Below are 14,950 nucleotides of genomic sequence, written 5' to 3' on the forward strand. Positions count from 1 at the left end.
GACAACCCAGTGCGGCTGGAGGCCCGCCCCCTTCCCAGAGTACACGGCGGCCGCGGCCTGCAAGAGCCGGTTTGTCGCTGTCTGCTCCGGAGAGGGTCGGACCATGGACGGGCTCCGGGCTAGCGCAGGGCTGCTGAGGCGCGGGCGGCTGAGGCGCCGGCGCCAGCCTCAGCCACACAGCGGGTCGGTCCTGGCCCTGCCCCTGAGGCCCAGGAAGATCCGAAGGCAGCTGCGGAGAAGTGTCGCGTCCCGCATGGCCGCGCTGAGGGCCCAGACGCTGCCAAGCGAGGACTCGGAGGACTCGAGGGTGGAGTCGACGGTCGACGGTCCCGTGGACCCGCTGGCTGGCGGGGTGGTGGGCCTTCCGGATGCCGCCCGGCGGGAGCCATATGGCCACCTCGGGCCCGCGGAGCTGCTGGAGGCCTCACCCGCGTCCCGCTCCCTGCAGACTCCTCGAGCCCTGGTGGAGTCGCAGACCCCGGCAGCGCGCTTGGTGGAGGCGCAGACGCCGCCGGCGCGGCTGATGGAGGGGCCCGCCCTGCCCGCGCGCCTAGTGCCGGGTTCGGCGCCGCCCGCGCGCCTGGTGGAGGTGGCCGCTGCGCCGGCCCGCGGGGTGGAGAACTCTACCCTGTTGTGCTCTGCCCAGCACTTGGCGGGCGCCCCGCCGTCCATGGCTCCTGCGACGCTGTCGGGGCCTCAGGGGGAAAGCATGAACGGGGAGCTGCCCTGGGACTCTCCTCTGCAGCGCGTCTTGGCCGAGCTGAACCGCATCCCCAGCAGCCGGCGGCGGGCGGCGCGCCTCTTTGAATGGCTCATCTCGCCCATGCCGCCAGACCACTTCTACCGGCGCCTGTGGGAGCGTGAGGCGGTGCTGGTGCGGCGGCAGGACCACACCTACTACCAGGGTCTCTTCTCTACCGCAGACCTGGACTCCATGCTGCGGAACGAGGAGGTCCAGTTCGGGCAGCACCTGGACGCCGCGCGCTACATCAACGGGCGGCGCGAGACTCTGAACCCTCCCGGCCGCGCCCTGCCCGCCGCCGCGTGGTCCCTGTACCAGGCCGGCTGCTCCCTGCGCCTCCTCTGTCCGCAGGCTTTCTCCACCACCGTGTGGCAGTTTTTGGCTGTGCTTCAAGAGCAGTTTGGAAGCATGGCAGGCTCCAACGTTTACCTCACGCCCCCCAACTCGCAGGGCTTTGCCCCCCACTACGACGACATTGAGGCTTTCGTGCTGCAGCTGGAAGGTAGGAAACTCTGGCGGGTCTACCGACCGCGGGTCCCGACTGAGGAACTAGCCCTGACATCCAGTCCCAACTTCAGCCAGGACGACCTCGGTGAGCCGGTGCTGCAGACGGTGCTGGAACCTGGAGATTTGCTTTATTTTCCCCGAGGCTTCATTCACCAAGCCGAATGCCAGGACGGAGTGCACTCTCTGCATCTGACCTTGTCCACATACCAGCGCAATACCTGGGGCGACTTCCTGGAGGCTGTACTGCCTCTGGCAGTGCAGGCTGCAATGGAAGAAAACGTGGAGTTCCGTAGGGGACTGCCCCGAGACTTCATGGATTACATGGGGGCCCAGCATTCAGACTCTAAGGATCCGCGGAGAACTGCTTTCATGGAGAAGGTGCGGGTGTTGGTTGCCCGCTTGGGACACTTTGCGCCTGTCGATGCTGTGGCCGACCAGCGAGCCAAAGATTTCATTCACGATTCTCTGCCCCCTGTGTTGACTGACAGGGAGAGGGCACTAAGCGTTTATGGACTCCCAATTCGCTGGGAGGCTGGAGAACCTGTGAACGTGGGGGCCCAGCTGACAACAGAAACAGAAGTGCACATGCTTCAAGATGGTATAGCTCGGCTGGTAGGTGAAGGTGGCCATTTGTTTCTCTATTACACAGTGGAAAACTCCCGAGTTTATCATCTGGAAGAGCCCAAATGCTTGGAGATATACCCGCAGCAAGCTGATGCCATGGAACTCTTGCTTCGCTCCTACCCAGAGTTTGTGAGAGTAGGGGACTTGCCCTGTGACAGTGTGGAGGACCAGCTTTCTTTGGCAACCATGTTATATGATAAGGGGCTGCTACTCACCAAGATGCCTCTAACCTGAACTAGTTTCTCTGTTGATTGCTGGAAACAGGACAGTAGTGATTTTCTTACCACTACCACCTTTTTGGAAGGAAAAAAAACTCATGCTCTTACCTTGATCACCATCAGTGTGCTTACATTTACCTTTATGACTGCTTCAATGTCACAGAACTCAGATGGTCTTCTAGAAACCACCACCTCATCTAGGCACAAAAGTAAAAGCAGAAGTTGGAGGTGGAAAAAGGAGCTATTTCTGCAGCAGTAAACTCGATTCCTGATCATTTCAGAGTACCGAATTCATCATCACCCTCAGGCTTAAGCGTACTACGTAGCATTTGCTGTGTTATTCTGCTTGAGACATTATTAGTTTTTATTTGGAATTTGCATCCTTCATTTGAGTTCTCTTAGTTTGGGGGGAGGGTTGGGGTCAGCATCCTTTTCGTAACTGTAAGTTTGTGTGAATGTTAGAAAAGTTATTAAAGTGCCAAAGAATGTTTTCCTTTTCTAAAGGTAGATTATTACATGACTTGGTTTGAAGGAATGTGGGAGGAGGGAGGTAGAGAAAATGTACAGTGGCTGAGATGAAAGGTAACTTAGAGTGGTTGTAGGATTGGGACCAATTTTGCAACTTTGGGGGTAATTCATTTTAATCATGCTTCTTGAACCTCAAACAGCACAATTTGAAAAGTTCTAAGTATATTGTGTTTTTGCTCAGTGCTTGGTTGCATCAGTGGCTGGCACTGTTCATGGAAGAGGCAGAATGTCAACCTAATTATGCTAGCTTAAGTCTTAGTCAGCTACCTTGTAGCAAGCTGGCCATGAGGAAAGGCTGGTGTTCAAGTTACTTTCCACTCTCATTTTTTTCTGGCAGTTGGAAGACACTTTCCCAAATCTGGCAAGTGAATATTCTCATGGTTGGTGGAAAAGAGCCTGGTGTACCAGAAAGAGCACTGGACTTGGAACCAGAAGACCTGGGTTTGGGGTGGTGGCTGGTGGGCAGCTGGCTGAATGACCTGAGGCTGCTGCTACTCCTGGGCACACTGATTTTGTAAGTATGTTTTGGTACAGCTTGATGTCTGCACCTCCTCATTTAGGTTGGAACTTTTAAGATCCTTTTACCATAATGATAGGTTTCAGTTATGTAAGTTTGAGAACTTTATGAAGTCTTTTTTTAAAAGTTGGAAAAGCATAGATGTATATAAAGTGAAAATTATAGCTCTTCCTCTAATCTCACTTTCCAAAGGTAACACCACTATTCAAGGTTAAGCTATAAGGCTTTTTTTTTTTTTTTTTGAGTGCGTAACCAGATATAGACATAGCAGTTTTGTTTTGTTTTTTTACTCATGTTTTTCTAAGATGTTCTTTTTTTTATCTGACTTTCAAATTGGTTCATTTAGAACCATGTCCCTCATTTTTTTAAGGGACAGATAGCAAATAAAAGACTGGAGGGCAAGGAAAAGATAATGAAGTACTGAGAGGATGGTTGCCAAGAAGAAAAGGAAGTATCCTTTTCTGGCTCTCATCCTACAGGGCTCACAGCTAAGTCCCAAAACATCCAATCCTGGAAGAGGCTTGTTAAAGGAGTCAGGGTATAGGACTCACACATAGAAGACCTACCTTGAAAAGTTTCTTGGAGAAAAGTATGTAGGTCCAGTGGTTTCTGCCCTTCTTTGGGTTGCAAATAAACACGTTTTGCTTCCTCTTTCATTTTTCCTATGACTTTCTCAATCTTGAATATTTTCTGTATCAACAATTCCTTTTGGGTTAATGTTTGAATCTAGATCAGAACAAAAGATGTTGGAAAAAAAAAAAAACAACTGTACTAGGCTGCAGATCATCAAAAAGCATTAATAAAGTAACATCATGCATCATGCTTATTAACACTAGGTGGCACATAAATGCCTAAGAACACTTCTCTTGTGATATTTGGACATTATTTTTTAGACCTGATAATGAAAAATTCACTTGAGATTTTTGGGCATGATAAAAAGAACTTGCAAAGAAATGCTTGACGTGAAATTGGTTTTGTGAGTTATATGGAGAAGGAATCTTCGCATTTTTAAAGTCCCCTTCCTTCTATTCCTTCATCTCCTCTAACAGCACTGAACAATGAGAACCACCTGCTCAGCTAGAGTGCCTCTGATGAAAAAGCTCAGATTAGGAGTTCCTTTCGTGGCTCAGTGGAAACAAATCTGACTAGCATCCATGAGGATGTAGGTTCGATCTCTGGCCTTGCTCAGTGGGTTAAGGATCCAGCATTACCATGAGCTGTGGCATAGGTTGCAGACATGGCTCAGATCTGGCGTTGCGGTGGCTGTAGTGTAGGCTGGCAGCTACGGCTCCAATTAGACCTTTAGCTTGGGAACCTCATATGCCGAGGGTGTGGCCCTACAAAAAAGACCAAAAAACTCCCAAAGAAAGAAAGAAAAAGAAAAAGCTCAGATTAGGAATTAAGGGAAGTTTAGAAGGAAAAAGAAAATGTAGTAGTTGGGGGGCAACTCCAGTCCCTCATTCCTTCTTTATGCATATCTGCAAAAAAAAAAGAAAAGAAAAAGGAGCAAATTGGGTTTAGATGATGATGGGGAAAAAAAAAAAAAAAACAGGAAGGGAAGGAAGCAGTACTTCAGAAACAACAAACTCTGATTTTGAGCACTTCTTGATAGGACTAATAAGAGGTCTGGGGTTTTTTTTGTCTCTTTACTAATAGGATTTTTTTTTTTTTTTTTGTCTTTTTAGCTATTTCTTGGGCCGCTCCCGCGGCATATGGAGGTTCCCAGGCCAGGGGTCCAATCGGAGCTGCAGCCACTGGCCTACGCCAGAGCCACAGCAACGCGGGATCCGAGCCACGTCTGCAACCTACACCACAGCTCATGGCAATGCCGGATCCCTAACCCACTGAGCAAGGGCAGGGACCGAACCCGCAACCTCATGGTTCCTAGTTGGATTCTTTAACCACTGCGCCACGATGGGAACTCCCTACTAATAGGATTTTTATAATCCTGTCTCGCACAGATGTGTTTTTATGTCTTTTCTTTTTTTTTTTTTTTTTTTTTTTGTCTTCAGGGTCGCACCCACGGCATATGGAGGTTCCCAGGCTAGGGGTTGAATGGGAGCTGCAGCTGCTGGCCTATGCCACAGCCACAGCCACGCCAGATCCAAGCCTCGTATGCGGCCTACACCACAGCTCATGGCAACACCGGATCCTTAACCCACTGAGTGAAGCTAGGGATTGAACCTGCATCTTCATGGACACTACATGGATACTAGTCAGATTCGTTTCCGCTGAGCCACAACAGGAACTCCTGTTTTTGTATCTTCAAGTGATATTTTATCTGTGGGGTTGTAGAAAGTATTTCTGTGATGGAGAGAAGCATACATACATGCTTAGGGAGAAAAAGGTATGAGGAACTCTTGGGGAGCCCTGCATTTTTTCTTGAAAACATAGCTTGTACTTATCTACCCTGTTCTTGATCTCCTGAAGCATTTCTTGGTTTCCTTCATTTTCTAAGTTGAGTTTCTTCATTGCATGGTGAATTTCTCTGAAAGGAAAGAAGGACTTCTTAGATTGTTCTTCCTATCCTTAAAGCATGGAGGTGGAAAATATGGGGCTTGGACTCAGACAAGAATCCTAAGTTTCCAAAACTAAATGCAGTTCTGAGGAGTTCCCGTCGTGGCACAGTGGAAATGAATCTGACTAGGAACCATGAGGTTGTGGGTTTGATCGCTGGCCTTGCTCAGTGGGTTAAGGATCCAGCGGCACTGCCATGAGCTGTGGTGTAGGTCGCAGAGCAGCTCGGATCTTGCATGGCTGTGGCTGTGGTCAGCAGCTGCAGCTCCAATTAGACCCCTAGCCTGGGAACCTCCATATGCCATGGGTGCGGCCCTAGAAAAGACAAAAAATTTTAAAAAATGAAGTTTTGCTGGGCTTTTGTGTGTGTGTGTGTGTGTGTCTTTTTAGGGCCTTACCCACGCATAGGGAGGTTCCCAGGCTAGGGGCTGAACCAGAGCTGTAGCCTCAGGCCTACACCACAGCCACAGCAAACTGGGATCCAAGCTGTGTCTATGATCTACTTCACAGCTCATGGCAACACTGGATCCTTAACCCCCTGAGCGAGGCCAGGTATTGAACCTGCATCCTTGTGGATACTAGTTGGGTTCCTTAATCGCTAAGCCATGATAGGAACTCCTTGCTGAGCTTTATTTGCAAAATGCTATATGATCTTAGCCAACAGAGGTATTGTGTAATTTTTAAGATGATATATATGAAGGTACTAATAGATAGTATTTATTGAATACCTTTATAGCGGGTACTAACATTGTCTTTAATCATTACCACAGACCAATAAGGCAGACTATCATCTGCATTTGACATGTGAGAAAAATAGGCTCAGAAAATATAAGTAACTTACACAGACTCACATAGCCCATTTCTGAGCTGGGATTCAAACCCTGGTCTTTTTGACTTGAAAACCTGTTGTCACTAAGTAGGCACTTGGTAAGTGTTAGTTGAATGAAAAAACCCATCTAGGCTGGTGAACAAGTATATAAACTACATGAGCTTGATTTTGAGTCTAATTTAGGCTGTTACCCACTTGGGTAAGTAGATGAATGATACAGGTGAAGCTGTGCCATTAAGCAGCCTGGAAAGGCAGGAACATACTGTTAACAGGGTTGGAGGAACTAGCATTATAAAAGGTCACGGTGGGAACCAGAGGGTTCGTGCTTACTTTAGAACAGCATCATGGTTCTCTAGGAGCAGCACATCTAGGAAGGTGTCCCTGACACGGTCTCCTTGAAGTTTGAGGGCTAGGATGCTACGGCAAGCCTCTAGTCGTACACCTGGTGATTTTTCATAGTGGACAGCCCAGAGCAGGAGGTCTGTCACCTGAGGACTCACTTGGCCAATTTGTCCTAAAGCTGCAGAGGTAAGAGGGCAGCATGTTTTACTGTCACTTAAGACTGAGTTGGCTGTATCCTAGCATCTAGCAATGGCCTTATTAATAAATCATGTTAATAAAGTGTAGACATCCACTTGTTAAATATTGCAAATGCTAAACTAAGTATTTTGTCTGTACCATCTCTTTTAGATGACAATCACCATTAGACTTTTAAGAATGGGTTAGAGTAGAACATTATCTCTGAAGGACCCCTGGGATGGGGTGTTCATCCCATCCTTGTACGTTAGGATGTGAGAATACACTACCTATTTATCCATTAGGATGTAAGAATACACCGCCTTTTTATCTAGGGATGAGATGTGGGATAGATAAACTCAGAAGATCAGGCTAGTCAAGGCAGGATGGTGGGGAAAGAAGGCAGAATTACTCTGCAGGTTTACCCAAGCCTGATTCTTTTTCTTTCTTTCTTTCTTTTTTTTTGCTTCTTTTTAGGGCTGCACATGTGGCATATGGAAGTTCCCAGGCTAAGGGGTTGAATCAGAGCTGCAGCTGCCAGCCTCCACCATGGCCACAGCAGCTCAGGACTCAAGCCACATCTGCGACCTACACCACAGCTCATGGCAACACTGGATACTTAACCCACTGAGCGAGGCCAGGGATTGAACCTTCATCCTCATGGTTACTAGTCAGGTTCGTTACCACTGAGCCACAGCCGGAACTCCCCAAGGCTAATTCTTATAGAGATCTGCCAGATTGTCAGAAGCAAGGCCAGAGATCTCAAAAAATAAACTCTAGGGAGTTCCCGTCGTGGCGCAGTGGTTAACGAATCCGACTAGGAACCATGAGGTTGCGGGTTTGATCCCTGCCCTTGCTCAGTGGGTTAACGATCCGGCGTTGCCGTGAGCTGTGGTGTAGGTTGCAGACACGGCTCGGATCCCGCGTTGCTGTGGCTCTGGCGTAGGCCGGTGGCTACAGCTCCAATTCAACCCCTAGCCTGGGAACCTCCATATGCCGCGGGAGCGGCCCAAGAAATAGCAACAACAACAACAACAAAAAATAAATAAATAAATAAATAAACTCTAGGAAAATTTGAGGGCGAGATTTTAGGTTTTTAATGGTCTTAAATCTGGTCTTTGTAATTACAGAGTCCTGTGGTTGAAACCTCCAGAGAAAGCAAGTATTTCCAAGAGTGGATATCTACTTGCAGTTCATACCCAATTCTGTTGGCAGGGACTGTCTTTTTGACTGCGCCTTCGGCATATGGAAGTTCCAGATCGGAATTGCAGCTATGACATACACCCAGCTGTGGCAACACCGGATCTTTAACCCACTGCACCTGGCCGGGGTCTGAACCCATGCCTCGGCAGTGACCCGAGCTGCTGCAGAGACAGTGCTGTATCCTTAACCTGCTGTGCCACAGCAGAAACTCCTGGCAGGGGCTGTCTTGACGGTTCTTTGCCTTAACAAGTTTGACTTAGACCCAGACTCAGGATCCTTAACTAAAAATTAAAAAGTCAACTATATGCCAATAAAATTTATTTTAAAAAATTAAAAAGAAGAAAATAATCCTTAGTTTCTCAAGCAAGGAACTTCTGAGAAGCTGTGATCATCCCCTCCCCTACACCCTACCCTTTCCTCAAGAGATTCTGGGGATCTATACTAACACGTGGGGAGGTATTAGAGGTTGAGGAGCTGGTGGGGGGATACCTCGGATGGCAAAGGCCTTGATTTTCCAGAAGGGATCTCTCTGTATCAGATTCAGAAGGCATTCAAGGACCTGGGGTGGATAAAAGGCAGTGTTGAGTGGGCAGAATTAGAGCAAGAATGAAACAGACAGGGACCCCTCTTGTCTTAAAACGTGCTTTAACTGAAAAAGTGGCCTTCTATCAAATCTAGTGACAAATGAGCTGGAGCCTAAAGTACTAGCCTACACACATACTATTATTATCTTGTATCGGTAGATTGGTTTTTCTCAGTTCACAGATCTATGATCATAGAGCCTTCTTTTGAACACCTCCATCAGGTTTTCCACTAATAACTAGAAATTACAACTCCATTCACTGGAGTTGATCCAAGAGCCTCTGGGCACCCATGTAATGAGACATTAGTTAACTGAGGTGAGAACAGGATTCAGAGGTGTGCTCCAGAGTGAAGTCTAGGCTGACTTGGAGCTAAATGTGGTCCTAATTGTTGGTGTGGCCTCTTTCCCTCACCCTCCTGGTTCTGATCTGTGTTTCTTCAGAATGGTAAGTGTACTGTGTACAAGGGCAGCACAGGGCAATGCCCTCTTGGATTAATCAGATGGGTACATGTTCTGTGACTCACCATCTCATCACGAATCTGCAAGGCACCAGCTGCCAAACAAGCTGCCCGCCGAACTGCCATGAAGTCATCAGAGAAGCAGTTCAGAAAGCTTGGGAGAAGCTTGGCAGTCATGAGCTTGAGCTCACGAATCAGGATGAGGGCTTCCACACGCTCCTGGGAATTTCCTTGACCCAGTTTGACTCTGTAAGGCACAGGCACTTTTATTTTTCCCTCCTTAAAACTTTCAGTCCTGCATCCCCAACCCCTCACGGTGCTCTCAGAATAAAATTCAACTTCTGTAGGTTCCCCATTCCCATCCTTTCCTAGTCAGCCTTACGCCCATTAATTTCAGTTTCACCGGGTAAAGACCTCGACTGTTTTCTTTACTCGAATCCCTATTACCTGGAGTATGCTAAGTGCGAAACTATGTTGAAAGACTGAATAAGCCCGAAACATGGCACCTCTTGCTACAGTCAAGTTCTCTTCCCCACTGCCCTCCTATGTGCCATGCTCATTTCTGTATTTGGCTCTCAGGGTGGAATGTCTTTCCTTTCTGCCTTTGTAGTCTTAACCCATCTTTCATGAAACAACCTTACTGGGCATTTGTGTATCTTGCCTGTATAATTAGAATCATGGCATGCGACTGAATTCTCTCAAACATCTAAAGCAGTGCCTAACAGCTAGCAGGCATTCAATTAATTCCTTAGCTACATTGTTAGTGTCTGTAGAAACTGTTAACTTTTTATATAAAAAAATAATAATCTTGCTCTGGGGTGGGATCCAGTACAATGCTGAGCATAGGAGCAGCTCAGCAAATGCTGGCTGCCCAGGCCCCCTGAACACTTCAAGCATAGGAGCATGTCAATATTGACAAGGTCTTACCTGACAGTGTCATGCACCTCCTTCCCAAGGTTCATCTGCCCCAGAGCTTGGGCAACTGCTTGTCTCACTTTCTTATTCCAGTCACTCAACATCAGCTGGATCAACTTATGTCTCATATCCTATAAACAGGTGGTAGTGATTAGCCACCATTTCTTGAACATCAAATTTGTATTTGGCACCGTGCTGAGTATTTTTGCCCATCACCTAGTCCTCCCAAAGAATCCCATAAGACATATTACAATTGATATGTCACAAAATGGAGGCTTAAACTTCTTGCCCAAGGTCAACCTGTTGAATGCTGGAGTCAGGACTTGGACCTTGGCCTGTTTTTTGTTGTTTTGCTTTTTAGGGCGGCACCCACAGTACATGGAAGAGTCCAGGCTAGGAGCTGAACCGGAGCAGCAGGTGCCAGTCTGCAGCACAGCCACAGCAATGCCAGATCCAAGCCACATCTGTGACCTACACCACAGCTCACCGCAATGCCAGATCCTTAACACCGAGCTAGGCCAGGGATCAAACCTGTATCCTCATGGGTCTTAGTCGGGCTCATTAACCTGCTGAGCCACAAAGGGAACTCCCTGGCCTGTTTTTGAAGCTCATGCTTTACTACATCGAAGCCAATGTAGTCTGTACTTGAGACTTACAATTTGGAGGTGATAATAATAGTAGGTCATGGGGGTGACCACCTCATCCCGATTTGCCTGGGACATTCCTGGATTTAGTTCTCAAAGTCCTACGTACTGGACGAGGTAGGAGAGTTGACCCTCCTGTGTACTCTCAAAGGGGAAGAGATGAAGACTTCTAGTTGAGGATAATGTAATGCAACCAAAGCCATCCTCCCTGCCTGAAACATGCACCTTTTCCACCCCATCTGATCCTGATGTTTTCCTTTTGTTTTAGGATTGTGCTCTAAAAGCATCTCAGTGAATTCTCTGCTTTCTGTAAGCAATTGTAAACCCCATACTTTACAGCTAATTCTGTTATAGCTACTCCTGTGTAACATTTACCAACAGAAGACCTGTCATTGCCGCATCCCCAATGCTGGCATGCTGCCTTGCATGTAGGATGTGGTCAGAGCTGCTTGCTGAACCCCAGCAGTCTGACATGAAGTTCTCATGTTTCCCCTGCCCTCTGCTTGCTCTGCATGGCTTTTTACTCTCAATTGGCCATCCTGAGGGACACGTGCTGAGGAAGTGAAAGAGCAAATGAATCAGATGCTGTTAAAATGACATTGTTAAATGCAGGTTCTGACTGAATTGACCTGAGGTGAGATTTTGCACTTCCAGGTGACACCTTGTGCTGCTGATCCAGGACTTCAGCAGCAGGGTACTACTATAGCAGTTGAGGCAGAATTAACCCAGACTAGAGTGTCTTCAGATGACTACACCAAATGGCTGGATTTTTTTGCTTTCCATGTCAAAGTGTGAAGGTCAAAATGGAGGTCGCTCACTTCTCAGGATGACAGTGTTCTGGGCTGTTTTGGAGGAACTCAGTGTTATAAGGAAAAGGTAGTGGCACCTTGGAGGAAAGGAAAAATCCCATTTGAACAGCTGAAGTTCATTTTGAAACAATGGCAATGGCAAGGCGAAGGTCATGTGAAAGCCTAAATGATGGTCAGAGTTTTCCATGCCTGCTGGGAAGTCTTTTTTTCAGTTCTGTCCAAGCCTTGCTCAGCTGTCTCAGGTGGCTTCAGAGAACTTTAACTGATAACTTCAGCCCACACTAATTTCTCTCTCTCTGAAAGTTTTAAGGGAGTACCTTCTATGTGTCCCTTTTTCTTGAATCACTTGTATATGTTAGTCTTGTAATCCAACTCTGATGTCAAGTTTTTGAAAGTAGGGACAGTCTTGACTGATACTTATAAAAGACCTTGATGTTGAGGCAATGTCAACTTACTATAAAGGTCTCTAAGTGTTTCTCTCTCTGTTTCTTTTTGCTTATTTCATTGTGGTAGGTTACAGTTTGTGGACTGCCACCATGCTGGGAAGCAGTGGCTCAAGTAAGAACAGTATGTTGGCATTTAAAGATAATTCTGGGGTAGGAGTAAGAGGTAGCAGTGTCGGGACAGAGATCCATTTGGTAAGAATGGGATCCTAGATAGCAGCAAAAAAGTAGAAGAGCTCCCTAGCCCAGTTTTGGTTAGACTTTCTGTCCTGGAAACACAGGAAGAGAAGCTTACCAAACTGACATGTCCACCAATCTGGGAGAGAGCCCGGCAGGCCACAATCCGGTCTTTCCATTGATGGCTATTCAGCTCCACAGCAAGCATGCTGTGTACCAGGGTCTGAGGAAATGGAAGAGTTGTATTGATATTTGATGCTGGAACCTTGAAGTTACATCCTAACCTGGCATCCAGCATAACTAATGTTACAAACACAGGAGATGCCATCCCTAGCAAAGGAAAACGTGGGTTTGCAATGGGATGTGCTTCTATCCAAGCCAGCTGACCTCTACGATCGTAAATCAGGGAGCAAAATGTAGATTTAGTAATCTCAACAGAAAATTCCTGACCTCCTCTTCTTCTAGTTTTTTTTTAATGGCGACACTTGTGGCATATGGAAGTTCCCAGGCAAGGGGTCAAATAGGAACTGCAGCTGCAGGCCTACACCACAGCCACAGCAACAGTGGATCCTTAATCCACTAAGCAAGGCTGGAGATCCAACTTGCATCCTCACAGAGGCAACGCTGGGTCCTTAACCTGCTAAGCCATAATGGGAACTCCCTGACCTCTTCTTGGTGTAACTGTCTCTCCCCCTAAAATGATTTGTATATGCTTCAATCTGTGGATGCTACATTTCTGCTGAAAGAAAACACAGTGGCAGCTCTGTGTGGTTTTCGTGCTAAACAAAACCAAACAAAAGCAAATTCCATATATCACAACTCTTATACATACACAGTGAAAAACCATCTGCAGTCTACCTTTCTCAGCTAGTTGTTGTCACTTTTCCCTGTATACACTCCAGTTCATGCACTTGGTCCAGTTTTACCTGTGCTTAAGATCATCCTACCCAATCATGTGCATTTTTAATTCCTTATATGCACTGACCTCAAAGACCCAGTCATTCCCCCAAAACCTGGGTTTCTTTCTCTGACTCTATAATGGACACATACTGTCTTCCTACTGAGATGGCTCAGGAGCATACAAGACCGGTGCTCCGTGTCTTCATTCTTCTTGTCAAACAGCTGTTGGAGGATCCTCTTAATCACGGGGTAAGTGGCAGCACCTTCCAAAGCCAAGCACTGAGCTGCAGCCCAGCTGTCTGCGCTATTACCTGCCAAAGTGGGGTGAAAAAGGAGTCCAGAATGGCGATCTGTTCTCCCTACAGAGAGACCAGCCTTTGGGTTAGTACCCTAGGCTGCTATCTGCCTGGTATCTCGCTTCTCTGTTTCCCCTCAGTCTCAAAATTCAGCGTCTTATTTAAACCACATTTGAATGGACCATATCAGGGTTCTAAATAATAGACTGAAAATTTTAACCTGAAAAGTAAAATCCTAAAATGTTTTTGTTAGGTAACAGAGCAGTAAGACATCTCCGGCCTGGGTGAGAGAAATAGTTGTTTCCTCCTGTTAGAGACTAGGAAATCTGAAGTGGAGACTTTCTTAAGACAGATGAATTAAGTTGTTGCGTGTCTGCAGAAGGCCAAATCAGTCGGCCAGTTGTCCTGCACCCTTGCCACCAGGCAAGGAACAGGTACGTTTTTCAGACACAGCAGTAAAGCACCTTTTGCTTGTATTACTCTGACGATGCATGTAGACAGTGCCGGTAAGTTAATGTGCAAAATGGAAGCATGATGTGTTTAAGTAGTGATTTTTAAATTTTTAGAAAGGTATTCTTTAATATTGTTATATTATCTTTTCAATTGAAAAGCTAGTTGTGTGGGAGGGGGGCATAGTTTCGAATAGAATGAACCTATAAAACATTTAGCCCAGGTACCACTAGGTGGCAGAGTACCTATTTTGTAAAAGTACCGAAGAAGAACAAATCCTTGAATAACGTAAACCCAGAGCATGATGGTAGAGAGGAAAGGATTAGGAAAAGCTGATGGTGAGATGTCTTCTCACTACCCCATATTTCTAGGTGAGACGTAACAAGGGGTTACTCACTCTTCAAAAGGGCAGCGTGCAAGATGTCTTGGGCAAGAGGATTATGTGACTGTATAGCATACTGGCATAATGCTGCTGCCATCTGTACACTGGCATTCTTGTCACAAAGGGCAGCCTTCAGGGCAGGCTGTAGAACCTCCGGCAAGTCCTGGATAGATGGGTCTTTCCCAGTTTCCTTGTCTGTGATTAAGAGAGAGTCAGTAAGAGGGTGCTAGCTAGCTCCTTTGCTTTTTTCTGAAACACAGCTCTTCCCCGTAGCCACATGGTGACCAACCTCAGTCTCAGCTGCAAGTGCTTACTGCTACTTAATATAATTAGAGTTTAGCTGTGCCCTTGCAATGGGCAGGGGGCTATGGCTCACTTTTATGCTGGCTATGCCTGTTCCTAGGCCTTTAATGATCTGGCCTCTACAGAACTGTATTCAAGCCAGAGGGAAATATTGCCAGTTAGGCTATGGTATGACCTTCACCATTAGTTTTAGTGATGAAAATCAACCTATTTATTCTATATATTTTTGTATTTTTAATAATAGAAAATATATTTAGATAGTGCTTTGCCATTTATATAGTGTTTCATGTTTATTATCTCCTTCAGTCTTCTAACCCCCATTGAAATATGCAAGAATTACTACAGAGATCCCCTGAAATGTGTGTATTTCAGGAGTCCTTTTAGCTTTA

At 46.6% G+C, this 14,950-nt stretch overlaps 2 protein-coding genes across 3 annotated transcripts in view; one reads left to right on the plus strand and one right to left on the minus strand.

Annotated features, from left to right (window-relative positions):
- The window catches only part of HEATR4 (HEAT repeat containing 4), a 40,568-nt gene that overhangs the window by 3,789 nt on the left and 21,829 nt on the right, over positions 1–14,950 (minus strand). Inside the window, exons 6-15 of the mRNA XM_021099493.1 lie at positions 14,274–14,453; positions 13,281–13,441; positions 12,349–12,453; positions 10,170–10,288; positions 9,309–9,489; positions 8,691–8,760; positions 6,813–7,002; positions 5,546–5,624; positions 3,703–3,862; positions 2,230–2,288 (exon numbers count right to left, since the gene is read on the minus strand). Coding sequence (XP_020955152.1) covers positions 2,230–2,288; positions 3,703–3,862; positions 5,546–5,624; positions 6,813–7,002; positions 8,691–8,760; positions 9,309–9,489; positions 10,170–10,288; positions 12,349–12,453; positions 13,281–13,441; positions 14,274–14,453 — 1,304 coding nt within the window. The remainder of the gene's footprint in view (positions 1–2,229; positions 2,289–3,702; positions 3,863–5,545; positions 5,625–6,812; positions 7,003–8,690; positions 8,761–9,308; positions 9,490–10,169; positions 10,289–12,348; positions 12,454–13,280; positions 13,442–14,273; positions 14,454–14,950) is intronic.
- Positions 21–8,530, plus strand: RIOX1 (ribosomal oxygenase 1). Of its 2 annotated transcripts, XM_021099492.1 has the most exons (3): positions 21–1,861; positions 2,957–3,133; positions 8,129–8,530. In XM_021099492.1, exons 1-2 carry the CDS (start codon positions 104–106, stop codon positions 3,095–3,097), a joined length of 1,899 nt encoding a protein of 632 aa, XP_020955151.1. In that variant the 5' UTR covers positions 21–103; the 3' UTR covers positions 3,098–3,133; positions 8,129–8,530. The 2 variants fall into 2 exon arrangements, with proteins under 2 accessions (XP_020955151.1, XP_005666404.1); XM_005666347.3 differs by lacking the exon at positions 8,129–8,530 and having other exon boundaries at positions 21–4,642.

This window comes from Sus scrofa, chromosome 7 (assembly GCF_000003025.6).
Source record: "Sus scrofa isolate TJ Tabasco breed Duroc chromosome 7, Sscrofa11.1, whole genome shotgun sequence".
In the NCBI taxonomy this organism is placed as follows: Eukaryota; Metazoa; Chordata; class Mammalia; order Artiodactyla; family Suidae; genus Sus; species Sus scrofa.

Excerpts from the sequence above, each read along its gene's own strand:
- RIOX1 (XM_005666347.3), top strand. The coding sequence starts at position 104 with ATGGACGGGCTCCGGGCTAGCGCAGGGCTGCTGAGGCGCGGGCGGCTG.